This window comes from Panicum hallii, chromosome 9 (assembly GCF_002211085.1).
Source record: "Panicum hallii strain FIL2 chromosome 9, PHallii_v3.1, whole genome shotgun sequence".
In the NCBI taxonomy this organism is placed as follows: Eukaryota; Viridiplantae; Streptophyta; class Magnoliopsida; order Poales; family Poaceae; genus Panicum; species Panicum hallii.
In genome coordinates, this window is record NC_038050.1 from 6,230,660 (window position 1) to 6,253,754 (window position 23,095).

A 23,095-nucleotide genomic window follows, 5' to 3' on the forward strand; every position below is an offset into this window, starting at 1 on the left:
TCATTTTACTACCTGAACAATTCATTTGACCATTATACAAAGTATCTCGATTTATTGCTTCAATCTGTTCAAGTAAATATAATTTAGCCCTTACAAAATTTAAGCTTCTCTCCTTCTAGGAATCGTGTTTTGAGTTCAATTTTCATGTGAAGATACATGTCCTCATGGCCTATGCTAAAAAAATACTTCGACAAATTGTTAATTATTTATCAGTCATCTTCATATGGTTAAAGTCACACCAAATGCTCTGAACTAAATTAATCCTGTAACATAGGGTACAATATCATTATCAGGCCACAAAATTTGAATATAAAATATATCTGATATGAGGAGGGGCAAAAGTTAAGTTATTAGATGGTGGTTTGATCGTATTTGAAAAGTTTTGTGAGTAAATCAAGGCAATATTTTGTATAAAGGGTTAGATGGACAAAATGAATTGTTCATGATAGTAAAATGGACTTCTTTTTTAATATCTCTAAGGGCGTCAGAACCCTGCCCAAGGTTATTAGAATCCTGACATGGATTTAGAATGATTTATGAAATGTGTATGATATGGATCCATGTGTTGGTCTCATGGTATCAGTAGGATCACACATATAAGATCATGACCAGGACAATAAACTTTGTCTAACATTTAGGTATGGTAAGACAAACATTCAGTGTAATCTAAAATCCAGTTATATGATAAATGATGTTATTGTTAATATGAGACATGCATAATGTTTGACATGCTACTGAATAATGCTGTTTTGAAGTTCTTGTGCATAGGTGTCCTCAAATTTACAAAAAAATTAAAACCACATATAAACCGACAAGGAAGAGCTCCATTTTCAACAATATATTTCATAGAACATATAAAATTTTCAAAAATTTAAAGAACCAGAACCTACAGTCTGATGCTACAGTTTGATCATGTAAAAGACAAGGAAGAAAATCGTAAGATAGGACCATTAATGTAGCGTGACGTAAAAGCTCGTATTAATTCCTTCAACGGATCATCAACCTGTAACATGTAACCCGCAGGTTTGGTTTAGCAAAAAAGTGGCAACAGTTCGATTCCTCTCTCGGTGCAGGCTCATTAGCATCAATATATTGGCAGTTTTTTTTTCCGATCGGGTTTCAGCAATTTGATTATCCGCATTGCTTTATCAACATCATTGTCACAGCTCGTACATCCAAAGGACTAATTATTTAGCCGAGTACGAATATGACCCAACACCACGATGATACGGAGCCGGATAAAGACAACAAAAGAGCAGTAGCAAACTAGCAATGAACACATTGGAAGTAGCATTCGACCAGCTTAAGCAAGTAAATTGAACTTGTTTTTTTAGGCCAAGTAAATTGAACTTGCTATGCTATCGCTATGCAGGCCATTAGTCATAAAAATGTTCATCAAATGACTCTTACATCGCGTAACCCACTATGTTATTCCAGCTCCAGATGTTGCATGGCAAATACAAGAACGTTTGTACCACTGCAGATGTGCTGCAGCATCTTATCAGACTCAAACTCGAATGCAAGGTTTCATCCATGGGTCACTTCTTTTGCTTCTTCCCTGGCTTCAGTTTCACGAATTCGTCGATGTACAATACGCCCTTCCCCTTGTACACTTCTGGAGGTTTACAGCTGCGAACTGCGCCGGCGAATTGGTGCACTCTATCCTTGTCGATCCCAGTACAGCAGATTATGCTGGGCTTAAAGCAGAAGACGCGAACGGCGGGTGGAGCAGTGAACTGAACCTCGTGGCTGTAGCCCAGCTTCAGAAATAACTCACGGCCTTGGCGGTCTGACCTTGCTTTGAGTCCTACTCCGACAAGCTTCAGGAACCGGGTAAACTTGGCTTCCATAGAAAGGGAAGAAAGACTGTCCAACAGGGAAATATCTTGTGCCTGGTTACCTTGACAAGAGAAGGATTGAAGTTAAATCAAAGAAAGTGTTCGTGTAAACGTAACAGAACCAGACTAAAGCTTCAAATAGTTAAATCGCTCTTCCCTGCTGGCACATTTGGCTACAAAGTACCAGATGTACCGCTGATGTACGCGGTATGCCTCCAAACTAGTTTATAGAGATAAAAAAAATCTACTGACTGATGATGACTATTTTAAGTTCCCTGTAGGTAGTCAGCGATGAGGATACTGCTTGTTGCCTCCACTGAAGGACTAAAAACATGCATCCAATATTGAGATGACACAGAATGATACTCTTTCATATGAGTTCAACATTTCACATTTCAGATTAAAAGAGTGTACTTGAACAAATTTTAGATAGCGTGTACTATAAGACCATCCAATAATCCCATCTAACAAATTCCAAAACTCTCACTGAGCTGCTGAAGAATAAGAGTAGCAGCTCTGAACTCTGAAGCACTATTTGTTTCCATAATTACAGAAGATGCAGAATCGAGGGCCAGTAGAATTCACAAAGACATAAGGCTGAGTCTAGTGGTGGGGGGAGATATCTTCCCGCCACGTCAGCTCTCACCTCACTCTCACCCCACTCTCACCCTACCCTCCAATGCACAGGCTATAATGCCAGCTCTCACTTCTCTCTTCTCCACGTCAGCTTTTCTTTTCCAAATTTAATTATTTCAACCTCCGCGTGGACTAATAGAAACGCGCCACATCACTCCCGCCCCACCCCTCTCGCCCGACGCCAGCGTGCCGCCTCGCTCCCGCCCGCCTCCCGCCTGCCAACGCGGGCGAGAGCGGGGCGATAGCGCCCGCTCCCGCCCGGCGGGATTGCTCCCGCCTTCTCTCTCCCTCCCGCCCGCCTCTCTCCTCGCTCCCGCCTGAGCCGGACCGACAGGGGGGGCGGAACCGCCCCCCATTAGCACCAGCCTAAGTATATTATCCCAAACAGAGGAACGGAGCATTTGATGCTAGACGCAAAGTAGCAGTACAGACTGGATCAAGTATTATGGGTACACCAGCTCCATGAATACGACCAGAGAACATACTAATAATAGGAACGCCTAGAATCTATTCAAGGACATGTCGGCGCTTCAACACATAAAGGGCCTGTTTAGTTCACTTTTCATTTTTGCAAAATTTTACTGTAGCAAAAGAATCTTGCTAATTTGAAGTACTAAATGAAGTCTATTTGCAAAACTTTTTGCATGGATGGGTTGTAAATCACGAGACGAATCTAATGATGCTAATTAATCCATAATTAAGCAATAATTAGCGGATGATTACTATAGCATCACTGTTGCAAAACATGGATTAAGTAGGCTCATTAGATTCGTCTCGCGATTTACAACCCATCCATGCAAAAAGTTTTGCAAATAGACTTCATTTAGTACTTCAAATTAGTAAGATTCCTTTGCTACAGTAAAATTTTGCAAAAATGCAAAGTGAACTAAAGTGAACTAAACAGGCCCAAAGCCAAAAGGTAGCCGCCAGCGGCTACCGATAAGACCGAAATGAATAAAACAGTAGTAGATCACAACTGCAAGTGCCTGCATGTAGGCCTGAGCCAGCCATGGTGGCGATCGGTGAAATCACCAACTTGAACAAGACACACTACTCCGGGCGCGTTTCTAGAAATGGCACTAAACTGAATCATTCAGCAAATGCCCTTTGGATAAGGTCAAACAGATATAGTAACCCATTCCTTTGATTTATGATTCAAGAAGCTTACAATCTATAGAACGCCCTAATTCCGTGGAACCAGAAAACATTCTGACGACAAAATGCACTGGCATCTGGGTCCCAAATCAACCATAACTAGGTTACACCAGATAGAACGCCCAAATTCAGTAGAACCCCAGAAGATTTTGACGACAAAATGCGCTGGCATCTGTGTCCTAATCCTACGGTGTCAGCTGAAACCGATCTTGCGCGCATTGGAGATCTACATCCAAGCCTAATTGAACCAAAACTCACTCTTATATACACATCCAAAGCAAGCAAGGGCTCCTTACCAACCAGAGAAAACAATCCTAGCCCGGATGGGCATCCACTCCGCTCTGATCCTTTGCCAACAGAGGCGGCGGGCAGCGGACGGTGGTGGACGTCGACGACGACTAGTCGACTACCGAGAGTACCGAGGAAGAAGGCTCGATGGCGCGCGGAATGAGGGTAGGTCTGGAGGCCGCTTCGGCGGCGGCGGCGCTGGCAAAGCCCAGTCGGGAAGGGCTGGGCTTGATTTCGGCCCAACAAAGGTCCGACATGGTTACAGCCAAAGCCCGAAAGAAAAAACGTTTTTCAATACTTAGAGGGAGGAGGGAAGATCCTCTAAAATAATATTTCGAATGCAGATTTTTTTTTTCTGTTGTGTTTGTGTGTGTGTGTGTGTGTTGGGGGGGGGGGGGACAAGAGATAACTTTTGCCACTACTCAAATTCAATATGCAGATTATATTTCACGAACAAAATCATGTATATGAATAAAATTGCCTCGGCCAACAAACCATATGGTAAATGTAGCTCAAGTTTTCGTCAACTTTTGTAGCACAGCATTGCCCATCTGAAAAGATTTCCTCAGTATTTCGCGAAAAAATAAAAGAGAGAGAAGAAAAGTTCGTCCAGTGAGTAAAATGCATCAACAGTGCTCCTGCTTCTTAAAGAAAAGAAAAAACTTTTGACATGATGCTCGCTCACATCTAACAACACCTCGACCACTCCTCTGTTGCAAACGGATTCACTCCGCTTTTGCTTCCAGTGATTCTCGAATAAGCTTCTCTGTGAGCTCCCTTGGAAGACCTCGAACGCTATCCGCCGTACCGACCTGGGCAACCAACCAGGAAATTACAGAGAGCTCAGAACAAAGAACTGAATTCACCGTTATTCAGCATCTGCAACTTAAGCAACGCTCTGCTCTTTTTCGGGGTCCACAAACTAAATTTTAGTCCCTATCACATTGAATATCTGGTTACTAATTAGGAGTATCAAATTTAGACTAAATATAAAATTAATTGCATAAATAAAGATTAATTTGCGAGACGAATATATTAAGCACAAATAGTCCATGATTTGACAATATGATGCTCCAGTAAACATGTGCTAATGATAGATTAATTAGGCTTAATAGATTCGTCTTACGAATTAGCGTCCATATGTGTAATTAGTTTTATAATTACCTTATATTTAGTCCTTCTAATTAGCATCCGAAGATTTGATATGATAAAGACTAAACTTTAGTCCATATAACCGTGAGACATACAAAGAGGGTATTTTGTTCCCGAGGGCTAGACTTTAGCCCTATCACGTCAAAGAGAATCTTATCATTAGGAGTATTAAATAAAGTCTAATTATAAATTTAATTGTAGAATCTCTGGGCTAATTCGCGAGACGAATCTAATAAGCTATATTAATTCATGATTAGCGGATGGTTACTATAGCATCACTGTTGTAAATTATAGATTAATTAGGCTCACTAAATTCATCTTGAGAATTAGCACTCATCTATTTAAAAAAAATTAAATAGATTTTATTTAATATTCTAGATAGTAAGATTCTTTTTTATATGATGGGGTTAAAGTTTAATCTGTCGGAACCAAACAGGGCCAAAATATGAGGAATTGCTCACCAGTTCTTTGATGATGAATGGCAGTACTGACGGATGTGTCAGCTTAAGCCCGCCAGCCACGCATGTCATCTCGCCTTGATTAACCTGAACGAACATGTCATTTCACAGGCGCTCTTCAGTTTGCTGTATACTAGATTGCGATGGTAGAAACAGAATGATGTTTATAGAGTGTCGAGGCTCACCACTCTGTCGATGAACTCGTCCGGTATGTTCTTAAATTTGATCTGCATAAAGCAATCCAGAACAAAACAGATGCCGTTGTGATTTGCAGAACAAAGATCTTGACCATCTCAGTTTTGAGAAGATCTTGACATCTCATCAGTTACCTCTGGTATGTCCCATCCTCCTTTTGTAGCCCCAGTACTCAGGTTGGATACAAGAACAAAGTTCACCGCAAATGCTCGATCATCCGAATACCCTGTCAACAAAAACGAAGAAGATGCATTATCAATTCCCCCCTGAAGATGGCGTTTCCTTTCAGACATGACATATCTAACGATCACAAGGAAGGAGAACCTCTCACCCTTGATAAATTCCCTGGCTTCTTCTGCACTCCGTGGCCTTTCCCGTATCACACCTTTGCTCACCATGACCTTTATTACCCGCATGCAAAATCGGTTGAATGGTTATGACAGTGTTCAGATCCACAAAGTACAAAACTGAATCCAGCAAAGGCTGAACCTGAATGTTCATACCTGGTCCGAGGTGATCAGAAGGGTTGTCTGGTCACTGCCTGGACCACAGTCGTCATGGAGCTTCAGCTTGATAGCCTCAGCCTGCACTTGAACAAACAGAGTTCATGTTGTGCTACTGAACTCAAAACAAAACCACTAAGAACAGCAGCTTGATGGTTTCTCAAGTCCATTGCAGCAACAAGCTTCTCAAACTAGCTAGTATCCTGTATCCCTTGTAGCAGTAGATAGATGTTGGTATGAAATATACACAGCAGTAACAGTATACCTTGGCTTCAGCCAATGCCTTGACCAGCTCATCTGGCTTGTCCTTCCTGATGGCCTTCTCGTCGATGTCAGCGCTCTGACATCAGAGAAAATCAGACATAAGCAGCTGGTAATTGAAAGAAACTCGGAGATTCAGCAATCTGGAGTAGTTTTCCCAACCATGACGATGAATTCGTATCCCATGTCAGCCAAGATCTCCCGGCGCGCCGGCGACGATGATCCCAGTATGATCTTCAGGTATTGTTGCAGGAAGCAAGGAGCTCAGATGGAGCCATGTCGAGCAAACAACCAAACCAACCTGCGCAGACGCTGAGAGACGCACCTTGAAAGGGAAGGAGGTGGTGGAGGAGATGGAAGCCATGCCCACGCTTGGTTCCTGCAGACAGTTGAGGCCTCGAAGGATGGAGATCGACGGCTACGGTGCGGAGTGGAGGCCAAGAGACCGTTGAAATGGTGGTGTTGCTTCCTCTTGATCACCAAGGCTTGTCGCGGTCAGAGCTAGGCAAGAGTAGCTGGCGAGCACCGTTTACTCTAGTGCGTTTTCTCCTTTGACCCTTGACTGGTCCACGTGGCAAACGGTGTCGAGCGCAGCATGCCTCTTCCAGAGGTTTCTGTAACACAAATTTGGCTTTCCGAACGAACGCCCACGGTACCGTGCCTAGGTGAATGAAAGACAGCATGAGAAAGGTTAAAAGAAGGGGGCATTAACTTGGTGAGTTTCCCAGCCTCTGACTTGCAATCCCATATTCCCAATGTTCAGGACTTGTTTCTGGCTTGTGGAGTTGGGATGATCCGTGGAGTCGTCCGCAAACAGCATGGGAGAAGAAACACTAGAAATCTGGCACAACGACATGATACTGCTGATGGCTAACCCTTGCTGACATCACTAAGCACTTTCAGAGGTTACAGAGCTGCTTCTTTCTAGGAAAGGATGTTTAGGGTTAAAGATGATGACAGAAAGTTGCTAAAAGTAAATGCTAGAGAAAATAGGAAGCATCAAACACACACCACAAATTCAGTTAAACTGAATTGATCCTGGATTAACTTGATTATTACAACATCAGAAACCAATATAAGCACGGCGATATTTCAATCCCAAACTTGCACTCCTATCGTTTAAAATCTATTTTATGACATACTAGCACTCATAAAGCAAACTTGGGAGAATGAGACACTAGAACCCAGTAACAGAAACATACTACGGACGGCACTTCAGCTTTTCAGATAACACAGAGCAACAGATTACCACCGCCATTACATTCTACTGCGAGACACTGGTCTGAAGAGGCAAAGCACTTTCAACTTCAGCTTCCTTTGCCCCTGCAGCTGATCGCTCTGCAACAGCCTTTGACATCCCAAACATCTGCGCAGAACATGGAAAACAAAAGATTTCAGCATGAAATGAATTACAACTGCAGAATGGCCAAATGAGGGGAGCATCTTTTTATCGGATAAAACCCAATTTCAGTTTACTGGTGCAGACAACCTTCTGAATTGTCTTCTTAAAGCAGGTCTTGTGCTCATCCATGGATGCATGAATGAACTCATCGATGTGGTCTTTCAGATCTTCGAGGAAGGTAGCATCATCGGTTTTCTTCTTCCGGCATGAAGCCATGGCAGGGTTTTTTGGAACAGATGGGGCTGAACCTTCAGATTGAGCATTGCTTGAATCCATCTTAACACCGAAACAAAAACAAAACGAAGTACACATAAGAATTCCAGCAAAAAAGTACCAGAAATTATCATAACCAGATACATAGCAGCACAAGGATAAATCACAAGGAAGCTTTCAATCTGATCAAAGGAGGTTCAGAATTAAATGAATGAAGATAGGTAACTACCACAACATTGATAGAGAAAATCCATCAATGGACCATTAGTTAATATCCTATGTCAGTTAGGGATGTATAATGCACAAGAGAAAAAAATGGAAGGAAAACAGAAGCAAGAAACGGAACAAATGATTGTGCTCATCATGTTATATGGCATGGTTGAAGATAGTAAAACATTGAAACGCAGAAACAGGACGAGACCTAAGAAGTTCCAAGCATACTAGAAACACTCGAAGACTGGTACAAAAGAAGCCTTGATTGTTATTTGTTAATGTACATAACTGAAAGCCATCAACCCTCATGTAATCACGGAACTGCAAGGAGTAGAATTACAATGGCTAATAGTAAATGGACAAGTTAAGTTTCCAACCAGTATCAGTCAAGTAGTAGTACAGCCTTGTCATGGAAGAACAATAAACCAAATCTTAAGGGCAGCGCCAATTGTCAGGTGAGCAAAGGATGATCGGCTTAAACCAAAAGGCATTCCGTTGACAAAAAAAGACCAAAAGACATTTGAGCATACAGAATTAACTGACATTCCGCAGCACGTTGTTACCACATGCAAATCCTGCTTCAGACAGTTACCTTTACACTACCTGGTACAGTTACCTTTACACTACCTGGTAGGAAGACAAACTAATGGTATGCTTAAATGCTTTCTGTACCAATCCAACCGAGACACAACCTAGTAGTACATATGAACGAATCCAATCAAAACACAAGGAAACGCCGTAACCAATCCTGAAGGAACCCTCCCATGTGCTCGCTCTCTCACTAACTGCAGAATTTCGACGAACACCTAGCGAGCACCCACATGGCAAAGGCAATCCGAGCTCCAGCGCACATTAACAACGGAAGCACCAGTGCGTGCACCCGCCCCGCCCGGCACGCGCTGCCTCGCTCAGCCGGCCCACGCAACACACAACGCGACGCGATCGCTCCCAAATCGGAAGCAGGAGGGGAAAAGAAGGCGTGGGATGATCGATTGATAGGGCAGGGTGTTTCCACTTACCTCGAGGAGCCTGACGAGCGACGGGGGTAGAGATTGTAGAGGGGAACAGCTCCAGGCGGTGATGGCGAATTGGCGATTGGAATGGGAGGTGTCGTCGGCAGTTGCGGTGTCAGGGTCTCAGCTTTTGATCGCCGCGCCCCTGGTCTTGCTTGCACGGTGCGAAACAAACGGATTTCGGAACGGCGGGGGAAGGGGGGGCGCCTCTGGTTTTCTTTCTTGGAGCGTGGGAAAGAAAGATCGCGACCAGTAACGTAGGAAGGGGCCAGAACGCTCCAGATAATTGGGCTAGAAGCAGAGTTGGGTTGGGCCAACGTATTGTGCTAATGGGCCTACGTATTCAGCCAATTTAGCGGCTGCTCGCTCGTGCGGCAAGCCGTGTGTGTCCATGATGATCATCGGGATTCGGGACGGGCGCACCGCGCGCGGCACCACCCATGCCAGCCCGGCGCTGCACGGCAATACGTCGTGCCGCTGTACGTCGAGCAGGTCTACCTCCTCCAGTCCTCGTGACCTCGTCGCCATACACCGTAACGGGCTTCTCACCGCCTGCAGATGGAGCATGGAGGTGCGCGCGTGCCGAACCGGAGCACGGGCGTCGACACGGGAAGAGTGCGAGTGATGACTGTGCGAGTCCTACTGCCCTGCACGTATGCTGCTTTTTCGGATGGCTTGCGGAGGTGTCCTGCTAATGTTGCAGGCTTGCAGTAGCAACTGCAAGAACTGAACTTTCTTACAAGAAACAATCATGGTCAAGCATGTAAAGGAAACAATACCAAATCTAGCTTTTCAAAATCTGCAATCTGATCCAAACGGTGCTTAAGTTTCCTACAATCCAAAGGATCAGAATTGCATTTTTTCCACAAACTTGCTAGAGTTTACTTCCAGAACAAGATCACAGAGCAAGTGCTAATTCATACTTCAACGGCAATCACATAACAGGTCATACTCACCAATGGAAATATTGAACCTAAAAATCATAACAGCTCAATGCAAAGAGTTAAAGACAAAGCTCAGGCTTCAGCAGAAATGTAAGCAACAATAGCAAACCATCGCAAATGGCCTCAGTAACCATTCCATTTCAGGCAGATTAAGGTTCACATTCTAAGAACTTGATGCAGAAACACATTGTTTTCATGACGAGTTGCTGGACCAATGATGCCCACACCACTACTTCGAAAAGCTAGCAACACAAGACATACTACGATACTAGTTTCTGACAAGACCAAAGAAGTCCCAAGTTTTCACCACCGTAGAACACGCCCAAAGATCATTTACATTTGTTTCCCCAAAAGACGATCAGCCCTTTCAGCGAGACTCAACTGCTGCCAGTTTCGCCACCTCCGGAGTCTCATCATCCTTGACTATGGGCTCGACCTTCTGCTTGCCGAACACCTGCGATAGGAGAAGCAAGAGATTAGCACCGAAGCACATCATAATCAGGAACAGGCACAAATGCAATAGATATCTATTAGAAATGCATCATAAACAGAACAAATTAGGTACTGAAATCCAAGCCACGTGTCTGAAAGGCCTTAAAAGCACATCATATTCAGGAATAAGCACAAATGCAATCGATATCAATTGGAAATGCATCATAAACTGGACAAATTAGCAACTGAAATCCAAGCCACAATTCTGAAAGACCTTAATTGCACATAATCAGGAATTAGTATAAGGCCAATTCCAATGGAAGGTTTCATTTCGTTGTTAGAGCGCCACATCTACAAACTAGAAATGAAACTATGGATGAAACCCCTTCTACAATGCATTGTTTCATCTTTGCAATTTCGTATGCTCTCATTTCATTTAATACTATGTCTATTCAAAATGCATCAGAAGCACTAACAAATTAGTTACTGAAATCCAAGCCAAAAGTCTGAAATAATATAGCACAAACTCAGATTACTGCAGTGGCATCAGTACCCTCTGACTAATTTTATTCGCAAACAAAATAAATGAGTTGCTGCAGCGATGCAATTATACAGTGAGGAGCAAAAGCATCCATGGTTGGAGTGTTGGATCACATGCTTCCACAGTCCACACTAGTGAAAAACTGTGCAAAATTAATCTCACCAATTTTTTTTGAGAGGTCAACGGAGGGGGAGAGGATCCCCCCCTGATTTGTATTTCCTTAAATCAGTGGCCCTTAAACGGCCGGATTGTCAAAGGTTGTGTATCGGCTTACATTGCCAAAGAAAGCAAAGAACACCAGCGGTCTCCTAGATGCCGATCAGCACGCGGCAGACGACAGCTCCACAGCTTAGCATCATTTCTGCAAGCCTGCAGAGTTTGACGCAGCGACATTGTTTCCTGCCTGAAGGTGATGCCGTTCCTCCTCTTCCACAGGTGCCAGCAGCAAAGAAGGATGAAGGTATCAAAGTGCGCAGCAGGTACCGTTGGTATCTTGTGCACATCGCGGATGTCGAGGCCGGGCGGCAGTTCGCCCAAGAGACCTCCAGAAGGACGCCGCGAATGGGCAGAGAAAGATCAAGTGCAGCGCTCTTTCAGGCTCACAGTTGCACATCTCACTAAATTGCTCCTACATTAGTGCCCTAGATGGATTCCAATAGCATAACAGGAATTTAACACGTAGGCTTGCAAAATGCATGCACAGTACTGATTTGAACACCCAAACATATTAAATCCACCCAATGATCCGTTCAAGCTCAAGAGAAAACGGGAAAACCTCTACTAGTCTACCATCACCATCCAACAATTTCTGACCACGTGCCGGAAAATAATCTAAAAATTCGCTGCTACATTACTGCTTGAGATGGATTCCAGCAGAATACCATCACCATGTTTGCTAACAATACAGAAGGATTTGAACACCAGAAGACATGCTAAACGCCCATCCCCCATTATCCGTTCACGATTAAGAGAAAACTAAGGAAAATACCATCTCGATCTAAAAAAAAATCTGAAACGCGTGAGCACACGATTTCCTGATCACTTACGGAAAACAACGTTACTAATTGCTGACATATGCTGGTAACTAGCGATGGATTCCAATCCAACGAACGAATAACCCTATTCGTGCAGAAAAGATCAAAAGACAACCCAAAATACAGAGACTAGCATAGCATCACCACCAGCAGGTGATTCCCGGTCACACGACTAATCAAGCGCCAACAGGGCTACATCATCAACTACAAATGCACACAACCATTTTCTCGCAACCAGGAAAGCAGAACAAGCAAGTAGTACACCATCAAACAGCTACGAACCAGAAGAACTCGCCAAGCAGGAAAAATCACGCGCGCGCATCACCGAAAGGGAGTACCGAGAAGAGGAGAGGGGTGCGGGCAGGCGACATTACCGAGCTGCACTTCTGGGAGAAGTAGTTCTTGAGGTAGATCCAGTACTTCTGCGCGGGCATCGCCTTGAACTGGTTGAAGTAGTCCTTGGCGCTCTCCAGGAACGTCGCCTCCTCCCCCACCGTCTTCTTGTAGCACTTCTCCCGCGTCCCGGGTTCCTTCTCCGGCGCCGTAAGGGTCGGCAGCACGGTCAGGCACCAACACCAACACCAACACCAACACCAACACCAAGCCTCCTTCTCTACGCAGGCCGCCTTCTCCATCGCGGCCCCAACACCAAGCGAAGGCACTCGGACGGAGACCCTGAGAAGAGGAGATGGAGAGGGCTGGTGGTGGACGGAGGAACCGGCCAACCGGGCCAAGAGGATGGGAAGCTTTTGTTGTCCTTGGCAATGGTGCCGGGGCGTCTGCTTTATAGGCGGAGGCCCCGGGTCAGTTTCCTTGCGAAGGAAGATGAGCGCTGGGCAGGGGCAAAACTGCAGAAGGCGTGGGTTCAGGAGAGGGTAGAGGCGACGTGGTCTCTCTGACATGTGGGATCACAGGTTCTTGCCGCGTACCGCTGCGCGTTCTACACAAGAAACTGAGCTGTGGGTCCGAGTCCATGCTCCGGGCCCGGGCATTTCATTTCCTTCCATTTCTTGGGCAAGAATTTGCAGAGGCAGGGGTGGAAGTGGGGCCGGGAGGATTCTGCATGCACTGTCGTTTTCCTGCTCGGCAGAGACGCCTCGTCGTGGGCCCGCAATCTTGCTTTGCTGGGAGCCTTGGTAGCTGGGCTCCAGGGTCCGGGCAGTTCTTGGGATCGGAAGCGTCCAGAGGATTTGAACGTCACGTGCCACTGTTATGGACACTGACTACCGGGCCCCATTCTCAAAATGGCGATCTCGCAGCCCGTGGAGTAGCGGAAGCTAGTGCCAAGGCACTAGGCAGACTGGAAACAGAAACACTGCTCAGATTATACAGCTGGCTCTGGGCGTTTCGTGGAGCGTCCGATTTTGTGCCAAGCGACGCGACCGAATGGCACGCCTTAGAGCAACTGCAACGGAAGTCTTAAAATGAGTTGTAAATTAAAATATAGGGCTCAACACTAAAATAACTGATCCAACGGAGATCCTATTTTACAGACAATCATCAAAATTTTTTTGGCCCGGACGGAACTGGCCCCAAGTCAGGTACTCGAAACCAGCGGTCCTATGTGTATTCGCACGCCCGCGCAACCTCCCGGACTTTTCCACTCCCCAAGGCGCCGCCTCTCCCGCCTCACCGCGCCTCCACCGAAGCACGACCGTGGAGATGGATGGAAGGCCACCCTCTCTTTCTCGTTTATGCTCGGCAGCTAAACCCAGGCGGAATTCCATGGCGACGGCCCTAGATGCCATTGGAAGGTCGACGGTTGCCTCTGCTTGCCCAGATGCGCGAAGGTTTCCCTTGGTCCCAGGAGCTGCCGCAGATCCCCAAGCTTTGGAAGCAGGAGCTGTTCGACATCGAACGACGACAGATAACATTGATTTTCGTTCCTTGGTGGCGCCGGCAATGTACCAAGAACCCCTAGCATCGATGGGTGGTTATAGGTACAATTCTTTCTATTTATGTCAATAAATTCGATTGGTCTGTTGTTGTACAAGAACGAATCCAGTGATTATTGGTTCTTATTTGTGATCTGGGATGTCTGTTTGTGAATTGCATTAGTTGTTTGCGCCGCTACTAGTGTTACTGCTTGGGCTCCATTGCCGATTTTTTGTTCTGAATGTAATCTAATGTCGAGCTGGAGGCTGGCTGCACAAGGGAGGGGCCTGCCCTGACCAAAGCTTTCCAGGTAATCATTGTCAGATCAGCTAATGATCGATTGTGATGGATAACTAATAGCAGGGTAATAGTTGCTGCATATTGACGAAGCTAGGAAAGTTTTGGTGCATGTGCAATTGTCATTGTTCTGTTCTGCTGCAGCAATAAGCTAGCAAACGCTCGTGGCTTCCGAAGCAATAAGCTGCAGCAATAAGTGTTGCGCTGTGACCCACTATTAGTTGCTAGCACCGTCACGACACAATGGCAGTACTGATGGCCTCCGAAGAGTTCAGAAATTCTTTAATAACTATATTTGTTTCTAGCTTATTTTTAGTGGTTAAGGCTCCTCGCATTGAGTGAGTTAAAGCTTATTTTTGACCTACAGACACTGACGAGTTTTGTTTCAGTCCCTTGCCTCGGTATGTAAAATATTTCTGAAGAGGGCGAGCAGCAGCTAGATAGTATTTTTTTCCGTAGTTATGTGAATGTGAATGAAGCTTTCTGTACCAATGTGCTCCTATACTTTTGTCAAATTGGATAATTGTGATGCTTACATTTGAGACCGACCTGTTAGCCTAGTGTTTGTGACTGGTTGACTGTAATTTATAACCAAACTCATATCTGTTATGCAGCACAACAATGTCACCTGGGTTCTACACTCATCTTCTCAACCAAAGCTCTAAAGATGTTTTCCTGTCCCAGGAAATTATGGAAAGTGAACATGAGGTCATAGAGTCACCACCATCGAATGATTCTGGTTCACAGTCAAAACCAAAGGGCCGTTCCAAGAATTTTAGTGAAGCTGAAGATATTTTGTTGGTTTCAGCGTATCTTAATATAAGTAAAGATGCTATTATTGGAAGGGATCAAAAGGATGGCCGATTTTGGGAAAGAATTGAGAAGTACTTTCACGTGAATAGGACATTCGAATCAGATCATAATTGGTCATCGTTGAAGCATCGGTGGGGTATAATTCACAAAGATGTGAGTATTTTCCAAGGTTTCCATGAAAACATAGAAAGGAGAAATGAAAGTGGGAAGACAAGTGATGATAAGGTACAGTACACATGTATAACTATTTTTAGTTTTAATTGTTCAAGTACTATGAAGTTGCTCAGATGTGCATTTTATCTTTGTGTATGCAGGTGGCTGAAGCAAATGCAATGTTCCATGAACTCAGAAAAAAAGCTTTTCCTTTTTTCCATGCATGGAACATTCTTAGGCATGAGCCAAAGTGGGCTGAAGATAAAGCTTCTCATGAACCGAACAATGCATATGTAGATGATCATCCCAATGCTCAAAGACCTGCAGGAAGGAAAACTGAAAAGGAAAAATTGAAAGAGAAAAGGCGCAGCGATGATGAGCCTGGTCCTTTCATTGAAGAGGTTAAAAAATGAGAGAATCAAGAGAAGAAATTAAGAGGGAACGAAGGGAGCGTGACGAAAGGTTCTTTGAGCTTGATAAGAAAAAAATAGAGTTGGAGCAAGACCAGCATGACAAGACGATAATGGAACTTTACATAAGTACAATGGATGACCAAGCAAAATAATATTTTCAGTTGATGAAAGAAGAGATTCTAGCTCGTCGTTTTGGCAATAGGCAGTCATAGGTGTTTTATTCTTATAATTTAGACTCTCTATTTTCTTCAATACAAATTAGAAATTCATGTGATGTAAGAACATATTTTATCTGCATTTGGAGCACTTTACAACATATACGATGTCTGTGAGTCATATATAGTGTGCTTGAAAGTTGGTTTGTGCTATCTTTTAAAAGGATATTCGTTTCATGGTTGCAGCTACCTATACTGATTTCTGATCATAAGTTGGTTTGTGAGTTATATTTTTTTTATCTTCAGGTCAGTGCATTGCACGGTGTCTGGAGTATTACAGTTCCTCATCTAGCGAGGAAAGCAACGATAAGTAGCATATTGCTGTTGAGTAAGACTGCAAAAAAGAACATGCTCTGCTTTCTTGGGAAGCTGTGCATTGACATCAGCTTTCATACGCCTAAGAAGATATGGCATGATCAGGTCACGTAGGACAACAACACGTCGGTATGCTGTGGAGACTTGCAATGGTGTTGCATTAGCATACCCGCCAACAGTAATTGGAACTGAAAACTCGGTCCCAAATACAGGCAACACCCCAAGTTTTCCAGGAAACACGAAATTGAAAAGAGTAATCTCACATCAGGCACTGAATTTCAAGTAACTTTAAATAACACCAGAACTCATGACAGAATGATAGTAATCAAAAGGTTCAATATAGTAAAATGCTCACAGTAAGTATTAAAAGTATTCTGATAAAGTGCAAAATTGACAACATTCTAAACTATTGTTTGACCACATAACGTTTGTCTTGCCACTCCCATAGATGTTCAACTAGATCCTTCTGAACATGAATATGAGGATCTTGGATGTCTTTATGCTTGTCGACAAACGAAGTAAAATTTGAAGTCCCAGCACGTGAAACCCAATTCTTTGTCTCTGCATCGCTCTTATCATAGGGTGCCTCAAGATGACTGTCTCGTCCATCTTCTATTATCATGTTATGCATTATGATACATACTGTCATTATATTTCTAAGTGTTGCTTTATCCCAAAACCTTGCTGGCCCTCGAACAATGGCAAAGCGAGCCTGCAACACTCCAAAGGCACGTTCAACATCTTTTCTTTGTGACTCTTGTGCTTTAGCAAAATTTTTATCCTTCAAATTTGCCGGGGCTTTAATTGTTTTCACAAAGGTCGACCAAGTAGGATAGATCCCATCTGCTAGGTAGTAGCCTTTATCATAATTGTGCCTATTAATTTTATAGTTAACTGCTGGAGCTTCTCCTTGAGTTAGTCTATCAAAAAGATGAGATCTATGCAAAACATTGACATCATTGAGTGATCCTGGAAGACCAAAGAAAGCATGCTATATCCATAAATCAGTGGACGCAACTGCCTCTAGTATAATCGTTGGTTCTTTCACGTGACCACAAAACATGCCTTGTAAACCTGCTGGATAATTTTTCCACTTCCAATGCATACAATCAATACTTCCAAGCATTCCAGGAAATCCACGTTGTTCAGCAATGTTAAGCAACCTAGCTGTATCATTTTCATTTGGAGGCCTTAAGCATTCTTTTCCAAAAACCTCACAGACAGCCTTGACAAATTTCCGAAGGCACAAAATAGCCGTGCTTTCACCCATCCGCAAGTACTCATCAACATAATCTGCTGGAACACCATAAGCTAGTTGTCTAAAAGCTGCAGTCACATTCTGCAAACAAGGAAAACCAACCTTACCAACAGTATTTTCTTTCTGAACAAAGTACTCATCATGCTTTGCAACAGCTTCTGCTATCCGATTGAAAAGACGGCGGCTCATCCGAAAACGCCTCCTGAAAAATTTCTCAAGATATATTGGGTCTTCAGCGAAGTAGTCACGGTATAATTTTTTATCATGCTCTTCTCTATCACGATCATAAGTCTTATGTCCAAATACTGAACCTCCTCTCTTTCTTCGTTGCTTATTCTTCCTCTTCTGGTACTCACCAAGCATAAGTACCGTGATGTGGTCAAGTTCATTCAACTCATCGTCCTCAAGGTGCCTCATAGTTCTTTTCATTGCAGACATCCTTGTGCAATCAAATGAGCAGGACATAATAATATATTAATTATCCATCGGTGAAAACAACATTGTCACCGTAGTGTTGTGCAAACTAAATATAAATCAAACAAGGTAATTAAGAACAACAAAGTTACATAATTCTAGACAGCAAGTTAGTCAACCTGCAATATAAGAAGTTTAACAATTACTATATATACTTGCTTCATATTATCAACAAGGTACTTCATATCGAAACCAAAATGGAATGAACAAGCAACTAAGTTCAATGTGAGCCTGAAACAACAGCACGTACTGCCTACCCGCATGGTATTGTTAATTAGCTTGCATAATCAAATTTGTGGACGCGGCTTGGCTGCTCCCGCACGCGTGCTCCCATGCATGCTCCGGCCACGTGGCCGATACCCATTCATCGTATTAAAGTAAGACACCGCTTTACCAGGCCGTGATTGATCCACCACAAGACCTAGAAATACCTCCGTTTACTTGCACCTGACGGAGTCCTGTTTAGCGCCAAAAGGAAAAAAAAACTCCCGCCTATTAGCGCCAAGATCTGGAGAATGTATACCAGCCATATATAAAGTATATATTTTTATTCTACAAACATTCAGCCGCAACACACCACTACATCTATTATATCTAAATTCACACATCTCAACGGCAGCTGCAATGGATCCATCACCATTTTCTGCTACTGCTGCACAGGCGAGGGGTCTTGATGAAGTTCTGAATCCAACATCGAGTTTTAAAGCTCCTGATCCTCCAAGTAACTCGAAGACCTCTGGGGAAAACCTGGGAACATCACCACAATTGAGAGGGGTAAGAAATATACCTTCATTCGAATTCCTCACTTCACTTATATTATCTCTCGTTTTCTAATGATTTCGCACCAAAATTAGGATCTTGAAAATACTTCAGCATCTCAAAATAATTCTTGTCCAGAAGACATGATACCTAAAGTTGGAATGAGATTTATCTCTGAGCAAGAAGCATACGAATTTTACAATGCTTATGCTTGGGAGATAGGATTTAGTGTTCGAAAGACTGGATTTCATTATCTGGGAGACTCTTTAACTATAAAAACAAGAACATTTTGTTGCTTTCGTCAAGGTACACAATTTCACTTTCACTACAACGTTTATCTTTTAGTATTTATCTAATTTTAGTTGACATGTTACACTTGCAGGAAAGAGTGCCCCTAAGAAAAAATCAGACTCAACAGATGGGAATTTACGTTTCAATAGACCTGAGATACGATGTTCGTGTCCAGCACGTATGAAGATAAATCTTATTGATGGTTCCTACTTTGTGTACGAGTTTGAGTCCGAGCATAATCATATTCTTGCTACTCCAGAGCAAAGGCACCAATTAAGATCACAAAGAAAAGTTGATGAGGCAAAAATCTCAAGGATAGAAGTTGCCAAATCTGTAGGCATATCTACAAAAGCAGCTGTTGATTTGTTGGCCAAGGAAGCAGGAGGAATTGAAAATCTTGGATTCACTCGTGTAGATGTAAAAAATAGATTATATACAAAGAGATCGCTGATGGTACACAAAGGAGACACTAGTGGTGTTTTGGAATATATAGAGAGAAGATCATCAGAAGATGCTAAGTTTTTCTATTCCATTCAGGTCGACGAGGATGATTTGATAACAAACATTTTCTGGGCAGATTCTAAGATGGTCGCTGACTATGAAGCATTTGTTGATGTTGTTGGGTTTGACACAACATACAGAAAACTAGACGATGGTCATCCTCTAGGTTTACTTGTTGGGGTCAATAATCATAAAAAGACAACTATTTTTGGTGCTGCACTTCTATACAATGAGACTACTGAGAGTTTTATTTGGTTGTTTAGAACCTTTTTGAATGTAATGTCTGGGAAGAAACCACAAACTATTCTGACAGATGAAGATGCAGCCATGGCTAAAGCAATCAAGATAGTTCTACAAGGAACTCATCATAGAATTTGTGTATGGCATATGAATCAGAATGCATGCAAACATCTTGCTGGAGTTGTTGAAGATTATAAGAAATTTAATATTGAATTTCAGAAATGTATTTATGATCAAGAGGAAGAGGAGGATTTTATAAATGCATGGAATCAATTGCTTACCATATTCAAGCTTCAAGGGAACAAATGGCTTCAGCGACTTTTTGATAAACGATATTTGTGGGCACTAGTCTATGGCAGGAACACATTCTCTGCAGATATGGTGCTCACACAAAGAAATGAAAGCCTGAATAATGAACTAAAAGGTTATATTAGTGTAAAGCATGATATGCTAACATTCTTTGGTCACTTTGATAGATTAGTGGGAGATAAAAGATATGAAGAGGTTACATGTGATTTCAGAGCGACACAAAGTACACCAAAGCCGAAAGCAGCAGTGGAAATGTTAAAGAAAGTAACAACAATGTATACACCAGCGATATTCAAGTTATTTGAGGAGCAAGTGCTGCAGACTTTAAATTGTGAACTATTCTACTGCGGTGATGATGGTGCAGAAAAGGTGTATAAAACAAGAGTCTATGGAAAAAATCACGAACATACTGTTAGATTTTCTTCATTGGAATCAACTGTTTTATGCAGTTGCAAGAAGTTTGAGTTTGCTGGCATCTTATGTTCTCATGCACTGAAGATACTAGATGTCAACAATATCAAATCTGTCCCCGAGAAATATATACTAAAGAGATGGACCGTTGATGCAAAAGTCCTACATATAAGCAGCATGTGCAACATACATGAAGATCCTAAAGTGAACATATCAAATCGCTATTCCACTCTATGCAGAATTTTCAACCGAATAGCTGTTCGAGCGTCACAGTTTGATGAAGCATACTCTACTTGTACCAAAAATGCAGAGAATTTGGCAGAAGAAATAGAGAAAATGTTGAAAATCAGGTCTGAATCTGATCTGAACAATTCTTCTATACCCCATGGTACGTAGTTTCTATCACTCAACTATGATTCTTCAATTTGACTCTTTAGTTACCAGTTAAAATCATTTTGTAGATGACAAAAAAAAACAAGAATGACAGACCTGCAGTAAGAGGCATCAAACCCAAGTTGAAAGAAATACGAGGTTCGACAAGACCTATTGGTGCTTTAGAGAAAAAACACGAAGGAATAGAAGGAAGAAAACTGACTCTAATATCACAACAAATCAATTTGTTGGTCAACATGTCGTACAGATGCAACCGACAATACAACCACAAAGGCATGCCATAGCAATGGTAAAAAATAATTCTAGTTTCTTCTAACTTCAGATCTCTTGTTATCATTGTGGAATTAATATTTTCTACATGTTTGTTTTAGGATCACATAGAGCTGCCAGGCAATCAGAATTTCAACCATATATCAGAGTGTTATTCAGCTCCAACTTCTTCGTTGGGTCCATTATTCAACATTCCTACAGCACCATCTGAACAAAATCAAGGCCGACAACAGCACATGGCTATCGATCCATTTACCACAACTTCCTACAATTTTTTATAGGTTGAATACACCATATGTACTAAGGATATTCAACAGTTTTAGTTCTGACGTTTGGTACACGCTAAATCAACAGTTTTAGTTCTGAGAATATTCAGCAGTTACAGTTTTAATATCATAATATATATGTGGAGTGGTCAAGAAAACTCACCATGTATAGTTCTAGCTTTTCTTCCATGCACTTTTTGACAACATCGAGCGTGGATCTAGCTTCTTGCTGCATCTAATCAAGCAAATACCTATATCCAAACAGCTATTTTTTACTCAGATTGAGTTAATAAGGTCTGAATTTGCAACTGAATCTCACAAATTTGCAAAGAAATAGAGATCTACGTGTGTATGAGAAGGGGAAAATAAGAGAAGGGTCCTACCCGCCAAGCCATCTTCCATGCTGCTGCAGCCTGCGGGCGCACCGCGCCGGTGCGGGGCGCGGGCAGCGACGGGATGACGACGACGAGTCGACGACGGCAGCGACGAGGTGAACCCCGCCTCGGTGCAGAGCGTGGGCAGCGGCTCCCGTGGTGGAGTGCGAGGACGGCGGCGGTGGCGGCGTCCAGGTGTGAGTGGCCCGCGAGCGCCGGTGCGGGGCACAGGACACAGCGTAGTGGAGCGTGAGGATGATGTCGCCGAAGACAGCAGCAGCTGCTACGAGGTGCGGCTGGTCCGTGGAGACGCCGGTGCGGGGCGGGGCGAGGCAAGGCGAGGTGCAGGAGCTTCGTACGTGTGTCTGTGTGGGGGAGAGAGCGAGCTCTGCTGTGCGTGGTGGAAGATAAGGATGGATAACGCCGTTACCGTTAGCCGTTGCCGTAAGCGGTAGGTGTTACTTTAATACGACGAATGGGTATCGGCCACGTGGCCGGAGCACGCCTGGGAGGACGCGTGCGGGAGTAGCCAAGCCGCGTCCCAAATTTGTGGCCGTGTTGAGAAGGGCTTACCGCATATGATCTGACATTCTTGCGGCAGTGACAGTAGGGACGGAGCGTGCCTACCTGAAGAACAGCGGCAATTGGCTACGGGTGCTACGTGCCTGCTTGAAGAATCTGTGGCGACGTGCTGTGGAAGGATCTGTGGCGGCGCCGGCCGGCTGGACAGAGGACAGGGATGAGCTGCTGCCGGAGGACCCACGACGTCGATCGATGGCGACGCCGGCCGGCTGCACGGAGGACGCGGACGTGCTCCTGGTAGAATCAACGCGACGCCGGTCGGTTGCGCGGAGGACGGCGATGTGCTACCGGAAGGGCCGACGGTGGTGCCGGCTACCCGGGGCAGGTACCTGGTGCCGTATGCATGGATGGCATCGGTGTGGGAACAGAATTGTGGAGCAGACTTGAGCGGGAGAGGAAGGCAAAATGAGCGGGAGTGAAAATATAGGCGGGAAACAACGTGGGAGGCAAAAACAAAACTGAATTAGTTGGAAATGACGGGATTTGAGACCCGAGGGTTGGAGATCAATAAATTTTTTGGGTCCTAAACTAAACAAATCAGACTCTAATACAAATTTTAGGATCCAGATTTAGAACTTCATGTTGGAATGGCTCTTAAGGAAGAAAAG

General features: G+C 43.6%; 6 protein-coding genes and 1 long non-coding RNA gene across 11 annotated transcripts; 1 reads left to right on the forward strand and 6 right to left on the reverse strand.

Moving 5' to 3' along the window:
* Nucleotides 1-1,411: 1,411 nt before the first annotated feature.
* On the reverse strand, nucleotides 1,412-4,028 carry LOC112878068 (60S ribosomal protein L6, mitochondrial-like). The gene is made up of 2 exons (XM_025942466.1): nucleotides 3,926-4,028; nucleotides 1,412-1,900 (listed from the first exon to the last, which is right to left on the reverse strand). Exon 2 carries the CDS (start codon nucleotides 1,848-1,850, stop codon nucleotides 1,539-1,541), a length of 312 nt encoding a protein of 103 aa, XP_025798251.1. The 5' UTR covers nucleotides 1,851-1,900; nucleotides 3,926-4,028; the 3' UTR covers nucleotides 1,412-1,538.
* A 470-nt stretch (nucleotides 4,029-4,498) lies between these two features.
* Nucleotides 4,499-7,372, reverse strand: LOC112878284 (maf-like protein DDB_G0281937). Of its 3 annotated transcripts, XM_025942733.1 has the most exons (9): nucleotides 6,812-7,372; nucleotides 6,649-6,720; nucleotides 6,491-6,565; nucleotides 6,226-6,306; nucleotides 6,054-6,123; nucleotides 5,857-5,948; nucleotides 5,713-5,754; nucleotides 5,531-5,614; nucleotides 4,499-4,729 (listed from the first exon to the last, which is right to left on the reverse strand). In XM_025942733.1, exons 1-9 carry the CDS (start codon nucleotides 6,848-6,850, stop codon nucleotides 4,643-4,645), a joined length of 642 nt encoding a protein of 213 aa, XP_025798518.1. In that variant the 5' UTR covers nucleotides 6,851-7,372; the 3' UTR covers nucleotides 4,499-4,642. The 3 variants fall into 3 exon arrangements, with proteins under 3 accessions (XP_025798518.1, XP_025798516.1, XP_025798517.1); XM_025942731.1 differs by having other exon boundaries at nucleotides 5,857-6,123; XM_025942732.1 differs by lacking the exon at nucleotides 4,499-4,729 and adding an exon at nucleotides 5,080-5,202 and having other exon boundaries at nucleotides 5,857-6,123.
* Nucleotides 7,373-7,506: 134 nt separating this feature from the next.
* On the reverse strand, nucleotides 7,507-9,543 carry LOC112878286. Its single transcript, XM_025942734.1, has 3 exons — nucleotides 9,334-9,543; nucleotides 7,976-8,164; nucleotides 7,507-7,852 (listed from the first exon to the last, which is right to left on the reverse strand). The coding sequence occupies exons 2-3, from the start codon at nucleotides 8,162-8,164 to the stop codon at nucleotides 7,751-7,753; spliced, it is 291 nt and encodes a 96-aa protein (XP_025798519.1). The 5' UTR covers nucleotides 9,334-9,543; the 3' UTR covers nucleotides 7,507-7,750.
* An 877-nt stretch (nucleotides 9,544-10,420) lies between these two features.
* Nucleotides 10,421-13,009, reverse strand: LOC112877947. Its single transcript, XM_025942321.1, has 2 exons — nucleotides 12,653-13,009; nucleotides 10,421-10,725 (listed from the first exon to the last, which is right to left on the reverse strand). Exons 1-2 carry the CDS (start codon nucleotides 12,911-12,913, stop codon nucleotides 10,639-10,641), a joined length of 348 nt encoding a protein of 115 aa, XP_025798106.1. The 5' UTR covers nucleotides 12,914-13,009; the 3' UTR covers nucleotides 10,421-10,638.
* A 2,062-nt stretch (nucleotides 13,010-15,071) lies between these two features.
* Nucleotides 15,072-15,829, forward strand: LOC112877428 (glutathione S-transferase T3-like). The gene is made up of 2 exons (XM_025941736.1): nucleotides 15,072-15,488; nucleotides 15,578-15,829. Exons 1-2 carry the CDS (start codon nucleotides 15,072-15,074, stop codon nucleotides 15,827-15,829), a joined length of 669 nt encoding a protein of 222 aa, XP_025797521.1.
* Nucleotides 15,830-16,586: 757 nt separating this feature from the next.
* Nucleotides 16,587-18,055, reverse strand: LOC112877433. Its single transcript, XM_025941746.1, has 2 exons — nucleotides 17,408-18,055; nucleotides 16,587-17,350 (listed from the first exon to the last, which is right to left on the reverse strand). The coding sequence occupies exons 1-2, from the start codon at nucleotides 18,053-18,055 to the stop codon at nucleotides 16,766-16,768; spliced, it is 1,233 nt and encodes a 410-aa protein (XP_025797531.1). The 3' UTR covers nucleotides 16,587-16,765.
* A 262-nt stretch (nucleotides 18,056-18,317) lies between these two features.
* On the reverse strand, nucleotides 18,318-22,298 carry LOC112877082. Of its 3 annotated transcripts, none has more exons than XR_003225433.1 (4): nucleotides 21,915-22,298; nucleotides 21,695-21,782; nucleotides 20,164-20,287; nucleotides 18,318-18,838 (listed from the first exon to the last, which is right to left on the reverse strand). It is a non-coding gene; the product is annotated as an uncharacterized LOC112877082 (long non-coding RNA). The 3 variants fall into 3 exon arrangements; XR_003225434.1 differs by having other exon boundaries at nucleotides 20,164-20,299; XR_003225432.1 differs by lacking the exons at nucleotides 21,695-21,782; nucleotides 21,915-22,298 and having other exon boundaries at nucleotides 20,164-21,688.
* Nucleotides 22,299-23,095: the final 797 nt, after the last annotated feature.

What these genes read in the sequence shown, in the direction of transcription:
- LOC112878068 (XM_025942466.1), bottom strand. Translation starts at nt 1,850, where the DNA reads ATGGAAGCCAAGTTTACCCGGTTCCTGAAGCTTGTCGGAGTAGGACTC.
- LOC112878284 (XM_025942731.1), bottom strand. Translation starts at nt 6,850, where the DNA reads ATGGCTTCCATCTCCTCCACCACCTCCTTCCCTTTCAAG. An exon ending in TTCTGATCACCTCGGACCAG is followed by an intron (nt 6,124 to 6,225) that starts GTATGAACATTC and finishes CGGGTAATAAAG; the next exon opens with GTCATGGTGAGCAAAGGTGT. An exon ending in ACGAGTTCATCGACAGAGTG is followed by an intron (nt 5,615 to 5,712) that starts GTGAGCCTCGAC and finishes ATGTTCGTTCAG; the next exon opens with GTTAATCAAGGCGAGATGAC.
- LOC112878286 (XM_025942734.1), bottom strand. Translation starts at nt 8,164, where the DNA reads ATGGATTCAAGCAATGCTCAATCTGAAGGTTCAGCCCCATCTGTTCCA. An exon ending in TTAAGAAGACAATTCAGAAG is followed by an intron (nt 7,853 to 7,975) that starts GTTGTCTGCACC and finishes TGTTCTGCGCAG; the next exon opens with ATGTTTGGGATGTCAAAGGC.
- LOC112877947 (XM_025942321.1), bottom strand. Translation starts at nt 12,913, where the DNA reads ATGGAGAAGGCGGCCTGCGTAGAGAAGGAGGCTTGGTGTTGGTGTTGG. An exon ending in TCTCCCAGAAGTGCAGCTCG is followed by an intron (nt 10,726 to 12,652) that starts GTAATGTCGCCT and finishes CTCCTATCGCAG; the next exon opens with GTGTTCGGCAAGCAGAAGGT.
- LOC112877428 (XM_025941736.1), top strand. Translation starts at nt 15,072, where the DNA reads ATGTCACCTGGGTTCTACACTCATCTTCTCAACCAAAGCTCTAAAGAT. An exon ending in GGAAGACAAGTGATGATAAG is followed by an intron (nt 15,489 to 15,577) that starts GTACAGTACACA and finishes TTGTGTATGCAG; the next exon opens with GTGGCTGAAGCAAATGCAAT.
- LOC112877433 (XM_025941746.1), bottom strand. Translation starts at nt 18,055, where the DNA reads ATGTCTGCAATGAAAAGAACTATGAGGCACCTTGAGGACGATGAGTTG. An exon ending in AAGGCATGTTTTGTGGTCAC is followed by an intron (nt 17,351 to 17,407) that starts GTGAAAGAACCA and finishes TTATGGATATAG; the next exon opens with CATGCTTTCTTTGGTCTTCC.